Source organism: Prunus avium, chromosome 1, assembly GCF_965620075.1.
Source record: "Prunus avium chromosome 1, drPruAviu1.hap1.1, whole genome shotgun sequence".
In the NCBI taxonomy this organism is placed as follows: domain Eukaryota; kingdom Viridiplantae; phylum Streptophyta; class Magnoliopsida; order Rosales; family Rosaceae; genus Prunus; species Prunus avium.
In genome coordinates this window covers 11,513,988-11,523,680 of record NC_142284.1, presented here as the reverse complement: position 1 = coordinate 11,523,680, position 9,693 = coordinate 11,513,988, and the positions used below count along the sequence as shown (strand labels likewise).

At 35.0% G+C, this 9,693-nt stretch overlaps 1 protein-coding gene and 1 pseudogene across 1 annotated transcript; one reads left to right on the top strand and one right to left on the bottom strand.

Annotated features, from left to right (window-relative positions):
- Positions 1–2,928: 2,928 nt before the first annotated feature.
- Positions 2,929–6,015, bottom strand: LOC110747847 (heat shock factor-binding protein-like). Its single transcript, XM_088245850.1, has 5 exons — positions 5,857–6,015; positions 4,232–4,285; positions 3,797–3,820; positions 3,680–3,722; positions 2,929–3,316 (listed from the first exon to the last, which is right to left on the bottom strand). Exons 1-5 carry the CDS (start codon positions 5,857–5,859, stop codon positions 3,168–3,170), a joined length of 273 nt encoding a protein of 90 aa, XP_088101976.1. The 5' UTR covers positions 5,860–6,015; the 3' UTR covers positions 2,929–3,167.
- A 562-nt stretch (positions 6,016–6,577) lies between these two features.
- LOC148297314 (translocator protein homolog pseudogene) lies at positions 6,578–7,608 on the top strand (annotated as a pseudogene).
- The last annotated feature ends 2,085 nt before the right edge of the window (positions 7,609–9,693 follow it).

Here is a 9,693-nt window from a genome sequence, read left to right as displayed (position 1 = left end):
ATGGGAATTGTTTCCATAAGCTCATTCACACACAAACACAATCCAACATCAACCAAATGGGTTTGGGAGATCAAAGAGAGATAAAAGAGAGTTTTCAAGAGTGAAACACTTTCATCTTTCAAAATGGTTTAGATTGAAACCAATCTTGAGAATCTTGCACTAGCATCCATGTATTCTCAAGATACTTCTTCTCATCTCAAGGTTCCATTGGTGTGGAGACTTAGAGGCCATATACTTTTGTGGCTCACATGGAGGAGAAAGATCAAGGAGCAAAGATCAAAGATCAAAGGTCAAAGAGGAGATCAACAAAGAGGAAATCATCAAGAGAAGACCAAACACAAATTGGTTCATATAATTGCTTCAAGGGTAATTAGATCTTATCCTTTCTCTTGAATTTTCATTTATGAAAAACATATCAATGTTCATGGCTTAAGATACTTGGAAGAAGTTTTGTTTTTGAATTTAAACAACCACCTTAGACTTCCGCTGCGATTAATTTGATTAAATGCATGTTTAATATTCAAATGAACTTCAGAAAAATGTTTTGAAATTCCTACACGAATTTCATGACTCACTTACCAAGTTGAACATTTGTGACGTATATGCACCAACTTGAGGATGAGTGTTGAAATGAGTCTCCTAATTAATCAAGGAGATTTATTTCCTTGATTAATTAAGGGATTTACTTTCCTATTTTATATAGTTGTCAAATCATTGTATAATTAGGAGATACTTTCCTCCTAATCCTTTACTGGATCTAATTCCTTGTAAAGCACTCATGTAAACTCTTATATATACCTCCTTATGGAGAAGAATAAAGAAGAACCTAACATATTCAAACCCATATTCATATTTTAGCACAACTTGCCGTCAATGGCAACCTTGTTGGTGTTGGTCCATCTTTCACTTGTTTTGGCCTCGACCACTTCTTGCATGTCCTCCACACCTTGTATAGTAAGGTGGGGCAACATATTCAAATGTTTAGTGACATGTTCGTTGACCTTGGAAGATTTTGAAACGATCTTGTACAAAGAGTTGCTAATAAAAGCCATTTCTCAATTTAAGATGGAAGAAACTACGGAGATTTTTGTTTGTGTAACATCCATTGATTTATATACACGATGATCACTAAAATGGAATGATGAAGTTGGTGGGTGCATCATAAGTTTTGTGTTGCTAAACAACCATCCAGTTCCTTTAGTCCCAATCATCATTTTCCGCCAACGGGGTGCAACTGGTCATAGGGTTTACATGCTACACTGAATAATTATGCGCACTTGACTATTACACCCACCCCAAGTACTTGATTCAATTATACTACGTACCATGCCATGCATATATATACCACAGAATTTTGTGTATTAATTGTTACTGTCTGTTTGTATCTCTCCTCCTTTACTTGTTTTATGCTATTTGCTTGCAGCTTTCTTTTGCTTGGATACAATCCATAAACAATTGACAAGTGCTAGCTAGTGTCGTATGTATATAATTCTTAATTTGAATACTTATTAAACATTAAAGTTAATAATTAATTAATGATCAATTTGGCTAGATCTTCTCCTTGTTTAGTGAAGAGTAAGATATAATTAAATTTGGTTCAACACCTATATTAATAATATATGTTAGTGTTAAGAATGATTGTGTACTTGTGGAGACATTACTTTTACCATGGCAGCATTGAATTGAATGGTAAAAGGAAATTAAGACATATATATATAGCTCACCTAGACTAGATGGCATATATTGACTAGATGGCTTGGCTATTGGGTTGTAAAGGTGCTTTGCTAGCTGTGAGCTTTTGAGGCAATGAGCCAATAGTTATAGTGCCTGAGATTTGATTTTGATTTGAGGCATCTGTATCCTTGCAGTATACAACTGTCTTGCTATAGTGCAAACAAGGACAACAACAGGTAGATGTAGGTGTAGATGATTTTTGTTTGGGCTATGGTTTTTTTTCTTTTTCTATTTTTGGGGGGTGTCGGCTATGAGATTGAAATCATGAGAAATTGCCACTTTTGGCTGGATATTTATTAAATAAATTTTTATTTTCACGAAAACGTTATTATGAAAAATAAGGCAAACCTTCCCAAAATAAATTTTACTTTAGATGCTGCCGATTAATGCATCAATTCAATGCTTTATTTGTTCATATCAGAAAAATTATACTTCACTTATTTCATGTTGTTAGTTATCGAGATAAATGTTTCTTAACAAACAATTTGATATGTAAATGTTTATTTTGTTAATTTACACATCCAGATTCGCGTACTATTAATTTGTACCGTGTACACGATTGTGCTAGTTTCACGTGCTCACGCGCAACTAACGCTTTCGTGTTTCAAATCAAAATTGTTATTTTCAAAAGAATCATGCATATGGTAGTTGTATCATTCTTTCTGAAAGCAATGGAAATAGCCAAACACACACGCACGCGCACAAAGAAAATAAAAATGGAACTTCTTGTTGGCCAACGGTCAATTCCAGCGCATTCTCATTGGCATTTTCAAAATATGAAAAGATGTTTTGAAATTATGGAATCTTATATTGCCATCCACAATTAAAAGCAAATTCCTCCCCACATGCAGTAAAGCACTCGTCGGCGGTCGAAATGAGTGAATGTGTGAGGTCTCTCTCTCTCTCTCTCTCTCTCTCTCACACCATTATGTTATGGGCATCTTTTAGGCCTTTTGTGAGAGACAAATCTAATCAACACCTCATATGTCTTTGTCGTATTAGCCATCTATAAACACACCCATATGAAATTATGAATCATAAAAATCAACATTTGCAATCACAGGACCACAATCAATAGCTCTGGACGGCCACAAATTTGCAAGCTTTTTTTTTCCCCCCCTAGCAAATTATTTTATTTCGGTTTCCCGGAATTATGTGCTATAAAATAAGAATGGGGGAGAGCAATTCTATCTCTGAAAATGAACCAGGAATTCAGCATATTTGAAGACAGATAATCCATCAAGGGCTTCCTACATTTCTGTTACAAAATGAGAATTAAAACTTGGCCTTGTTTTACCAATCCATGGAGCATTGATCCGATCCAAGATAGTGTGTATAGTATGATTTCCATTTCAAATGAAAGAGTAAAAATAAACACTCAAAAGCCGGGCAGTAGACACACTATTTGATTCAAGCAACACACCATGCCGTGGCTACTCGTTGGTTGAATCATCAGCTGACTTGGGTTCGATATTTGACTTCGAAGGGGCTGAAGGAGATGGTGAGCCCTCGACTCCCATCTCGGTTCTGAGATCATTGATGCTCTGCTCCAACTCATCGATCCTATTGCCCATCTCATCGAGTGCATCATGGTGGTCAAGGAAACAAGTAACAACATAATTCAAATCAATGAGATCAATTAAGTTTCTATATTTGAGCAACACCTAATAATAATAGTTTCATATCTATCTCCATTGCAGCCCTTTGAAAAGAAATTCAAAATCTCCAACATAGAATAAGTCAAATGTGATTAAAGAAAGAAAAAAAAAACATATGTCAAATGAACATGCTTCACTACTGAAAGAACAACTGCTAGCACGGGCCAATTCAAAAAATTTGTTTTCTAATATGTAATCATAAAACTAGCTAAAGATAAGTCATAAAACTAATGTAAAATAAATATGTATATCAATTTGTAATTGGCAAGCAAAACAACAAAGGATATTCTTTGTGATGATGGAGTCAGACATTGTCTGGAACCTGGATTGCTGCAAAATTAAAAAACATAAGCCATACAATCCATTGAACAGAGTCAGTCATCACAAACACATAACAAACTCACCATCTGTTGAAGAAGATTTTGTACCTGCAAAAACCAAAACAGAGATTGAGCAAAGGCAAATGGAGTGACAAATTATCACATACACATTTAAATCAAACTACCTAGTATATCCCTGAATAAAGTAAACGCCAATGATTGATTAACCAATAAAATACCTACATTTGGGAATAGTGGCAAACCAACGAATTCATCAACATTAACTAATTGATAACCTCTTCATCGTTCAGTTCTAAATATTTTTTCACCCTCATTTTGAACGGTTTCATTGCCCAACATGGTTATATATAAAATTGTTTTCTCCAGACTACTAGACACAAATAGGGCCACACAGTCATTAATCTTTACATGCATAACACTCATCCACATGCCCATGTAGAAGTAGTACAATTAATTTATAATGAACAAAATAAGAAAGATAGTTGAACTGGAACTCACAAAAGCTGTCATATCAGCAGTGCTCTGTTTCGGGTCATCTGCGTCATGTCCATCCTGCCAAAAAAATGATGAGATACTTCACCAAAATGTCATCAACAGTATCACTATCAGTACATGCAACGGTGCTGAATTAGGCTAAATATATAGTCAGTTCATATGAAAGGAAAGTTAACAGAAAGAAACCATTCTCAGTTGATAATGTGAAGGGGGTGTAGTTTAATTGACTTCTTTTTGGACCCCCAAAGGCAACAAAGGCCTGCACAATTTGGGCTCTAGCTTGTAGCCAACCCTTGCCCCACTACCTACCTTAAGAAGACATCTCCAGGGAAATCTCTGGATATGTCACTGACATGTTATGTTATTGATTTTAAAAAAAGAAGAAGAAACTAGCCTATGTCTTGTCCCAAGCACTCAGTTCATGTTATGTAATATTATTCATCGTTCATCCGACAAGTTATGAATGTGCCCTTGACTTCTAATGTAACAAAAGGAAGATAAGCCTAACTCCACCAGTGTGTATTCCAAAAATACCAAAGACACATGTTCAAAAAACTCCATCAACCAACAAGCATACAACATTCGTGTATTGAAACTCCCACAAATACTGTCATACATATATGATTGTTTTTAATCAAAACATGGTCAAGTACTTGCTTCACAGTTTTCCAGTCCTTACATTACATGTCAAGTTTCCATAAAAAACATGCATTAGTTTCCCCATACACATATATGCATTGTACATAAGTTGGTGAAATCGGTATTGAATTTTTCAGGATGATCATCACGTATTTCACACCCTTCTAGTTCATCCAGCCTTTACCAGGTTCCCCTTCTTAAAGTAGTCGAAGAAATGTATTCAAGAAACTACCAAGTTTCTCTCATTACTTTTTCCACCATTTTACAAGTATTCATGCAATTACAATTGAGTGCAAATCCGACAAGCTAATGAGATTAACACAAACCCTAAATATTCCAGCCAGAAGACCTATTAGGTTCCTAAAACTAAGCACTACGAGATTGTTCTAATGCAGCAATATAATAGCACACCATAAACATATGCCAACTTGATGTTTGATGAACTGTTAGAGGGAAGATGAAAGAACTCCAATTCCATTACATACAGCTATGAACATACTAGAGAAAATGAAGTACGCATTGGTGCATTACAAAAGAGGGAAGAAAAAAGAGAGGAGGAATTGTAACTCCCCAAGTCCATCAACAGGCTAAAAATAATCAGAAACAATAGCACCACTACTACTTCCCAGACACTCCTTCTAGGAACGGACTTGCTATACAACATGGACTGTCAAATTAAAAGTTTCAGAAAAATGCAACTATATTAGTATATATTATGTTCACTTATTTTCTCCAATTTTCTCAGTAACCAAACAGAAATCTGAACACGAAGCGAAAATCACTCACAAAAGCGATGGAAGTCAAAGTTTCAAAGCAGTACAACAACATAAGCTTATTGAAATAACAGATCGGACGCTAATGCAACGCATTTTCTGATGAAAGAGAGCGAGATTTCAAAACCCTAAGGGGTTCAATCTACATATGATCAATATCAGTGAAAACTAAACAATTCCTGGGATAAAGTTTCATGAGTGAAAAAGGGAAATTACCATGTTCGAAGCCTCTGCTGGGAAGGTTTTGGAGACTATCGGTCACGCAGTGCAGTCAGTACAGAGCGGAGAAAGGTGTTGCTTCAGTATTTGGTTGTAAAGAGGAAGGGAATGGTGTAAAGCGTTGCAAAGATACACAATTACCAGTTTGTCCCTATTTGCTTGTTGGGCGAATTATTATTGGGACCTATTTTTACTATTATTATTAGTTTTTCTTTCTTTTTCTTTTTTCTTTTTGGTGTTGAAGGGTCTATTACCATATTTTCATATGCTTGAAAATTACTTCTATTTTGGACTAAAACAAATATCATACTTTTTATTTTGACCCAAATCTTGGGTTCATCTTGACCTGTGTAAAATTGGTTAATATATATATATATTTTTTCAATTGTGATCATAGATTTTTTTTGTAATTTCAAGTTAATCTAACTCGCGCGAAGGGTGACTCGAACTTGAATATGTTCTATTAATTATATTGCAATTTTGGCATTTTAAACTCGGTAATGCTAAACATACCACATTTTTATACCACATTATGTACTACTTCTCTAATAGGGGCGGAGCTCACCAATACAATGGGCCTAACATTTTCCTTTTAAACTTGGTATAGTAGTAGTTTGTTAAGGACGAGTATATTGTGTTGTGTGTTTTATTTTTGGGTAAATTTGCTTGTGTTAGTTTCTCAATTGTTTTTTCTTTTTATGAAAAATAGAATCATTCACATTCTAAGAAACCCCTAAATTTGCTCCATAACGTTCATTTTTGTCCTATAACATCTCCCACTAATATTTTTGTTATGAACTCCACCTCTCCCTCCACAATTTTCTTGCCATGGCTTCCAACACCCTCCATCACCGGCTCAACAATGACCAACCCATTTCCACCAAACTCACCACCACGACCACCGCCACGACCTTGACCAAACAAGAAAAGGCCAAGAGAGCTCTAAGGTCCCTAGCCATAGGCATTGCAATTCCTCTCACCTTGACCACAACCGCAATTTTCTTCTTCGGCTCGGGCCCCAAGTACCGGACCCTAACCAAACCCTTTTGGCTCCCTCCTCTCTGGCTCATAAACTTTGCCACATTCTTCTCGTCCTTCCTCATGGGTCTCTCGGCTTGGCTTGTTTGGGCTGAAGGTGGATTTCATGCCCAATCCAATGCATTTGTCCTCTACATTGCCCAAGTTTCATTGAGCATTTTGTGGGGTCCTGTTGTGCTTGCATCTGGGGCAGCTTGGCTTGGATTGGTCATTTGCTTGATGAATTTTGGAGCTCTGTTTGCCTGCTATAAGTGTTTTCGATGCGTGAATCCATTTGCTATGGATCTTGTAAAACCTTGTTTGGCATGGGTGGCTTATCTTGCCATTGTTAATTGTAAGCTTCTCTGTCTTGGATTTTGATTGTATGCCACACAATTTAAATTTATGGTTAGGTTTTAGCACTAGAGAGGCATGAGATGAAATCAAACTAGCAATCACCCTGAGGAAGAAATCTTGTCTATAAGCGTGCTATATACAACTTATCTTTCACATTTATTATTATAATTTAGGTTTTTAAGTTAAAACATGTATGCAGACTTTTGACTTTGTATTTTCATGGAATTATCAATGTATGATTAATTTTGGACAAATATTATTAGAAGGTATTAGGTGCTGTAGACGATCGTGGTTGGCACACATCTACTTGTATGTCGCAAACTTTTTATATTTGTATAAAACATTATAACTAGAGTTGGCATTTAGAGCGAAAATAGTCGAACCGGCCAAACTAAACTAGTGGTTCAATTTGATGAAATTTTCTTCTTCTTCTTTTAAATCGGTGTATAATCTGACTAGATTTATGATTCTAGTTCAGAGTGGTCGAATGTGGGAATAAGAATGCTATGAATTTTGTATTTGAATTGTCAATCATATTTTAGACTTAAACGTATGTTTGGTATGAAATTTGGGCTAGTTTTGAATTTAGCCCAAAACCCACAAGTTCGGTGCATTGAACTGAAGCAAACCACCGTGTTCGATTGACTAACTTGGTTCGTTGGTTCTTACACCTCATGATTCGTTTTCGGTTCCAAATTTCAAAGAACCAAGGGCTTCGATTCGGTAGTGGGTTTGGGCTCGAAACTGAACCAAATCAAATCGAGCCTAACTCTAATTATAACTAATCAATATATATATATATATGACAGTTGATGTATTAATTAACTATTGATCATAATTCATAATAAATACAAATTGATTATCACATTATATGATGAGTTAATGTGACGTCTTTAGCTATCTTAATGAAATGCAATACCATTTAGTCTTAGAAAAAAGAATGTAACTATTATTTAACCACATATGTTACATAAATAATTTTTTAATCATGTTCGACTTTTTCACTTGACAAATGATGGTGCGTTGTTAATTTTTTTTAGGACATCTTACCTAAATTTGACGCCCAAAAAAATCCAAAAAAATAAAAAAAATAAATTATTAGTACTCGATTGATTTGAATAATTATGTGCCAACTTGCACTAAGTTGATCAAATAATAAGTTAATTAAGTAGCAATAAGAAGCTTCGATTATAATTTAATAATCTAAGGTGAAGATACTAGAAAGTGACTGGAGCCGCGTAATGTTTGCCACGTGTAGCTATATGCTGCGGACGGTCAAACTCTGTCCTTTTGTCTTGGTTCCAAATCGGCGTCTGCTGGCCCGTTCTTTTCTCAAATCACATGAAAAAAAATCATATTATTATTAGCTGTTAACTCGTAGCAGCTAAAATTGATGCATATTAGCTGTTGCTAACTTATATAAAACGTCACGCACGAACGCGGACAGATGCATGTGATTTTGAATAAATATGCAAACCATCAAATCTATCTCCATCTATGTCTATCTCATATGCAGCTCGCGTCAAGTGCCCCCACCCAACACGTTACACATGCTTTGGTTTTTCTTCACTTGGAGTTGGATTGCATATGCTTTGGTTGTTCCTTTTCATGTCGTGATCTCACTACTACGATTGAAAGCTTTTATATGCTCGAAAGAGGGTTCAATTCCTTTTACTTGTTTGTTTTCCTCTCATTTTCGTATAGAGATTTTCACTTATTCACTCGACTCTAACACTTCTCAAGCTAAAATTATGAGACTTTAACGTTCGAATTTTCCCTATGTGTAAATACTTTTGTAAATATCATATTGTTTGTTGAAAATAGAGACTCATTATTTACACTTCAAAAACATCATCTTGTAAAAGCACGAGAGTTGAGTGTAATAGAACTTCTTTAGAATGTCAATAATAGTTTCCAAATAAAATCATTTTTTTTAAGTCAAGAAAGGAAGCATTTTTTTATTATAAAAAAAATTATTGTGTGTAGCCCCATTAGTGTTCGAGTCCCACTGCCAATAGTCATCGTTAGTGCGCGATCTGTAATTTTCTACATAAATTCATACCGGTGGCAGTTGGTAATTGGATGCCATGTATAAGTCCTTCCAACTCGAGGTTGTGAATCTGCCCTGGCGTTGGTGGTGAGAGTTGCCAATCTCCTCCTAATTTTTTTAAATAAAAAAAAAGGCAACTAATTTTAGAACATATGTACTAAATATGCTAATTCATTTAACTAATCTGAAGGACAATACATTTATTCCTTAAAATTGACATGAATTTTCATTACCTTCAACTTTTTTTTCAGTGATTACCTAAAACTTACGATGCTTACGTTTTTGGTAAATTCTTTTATGGCAACTTTTTTTGATAAATTGCTATTTTAGACTTTGAGAAATTTATTGCACTTTTGGTGTTATATATAGTAGTTATTGTATTTAACATATATTTTTTGAAGATTATATAA

Coding starts and splice junctions, on each gene's coding strand:
- LOC110747847 (XM_088245850.1), bottom strand. Junction 3,723..3,796: donor AAAATCTTCTTCAACAGATG/GTGAGTTTGTTA, acceptor TTAATTTTGCAG/CAATCCAGGTTCCAGACAAT. Junction 3,317..3,679: donor TGACTCCATCATCACAAAGA/ATATCCTTTGTT, acceptor ACCATGATGCAC/TCGATGAGATGGGCAATAGG.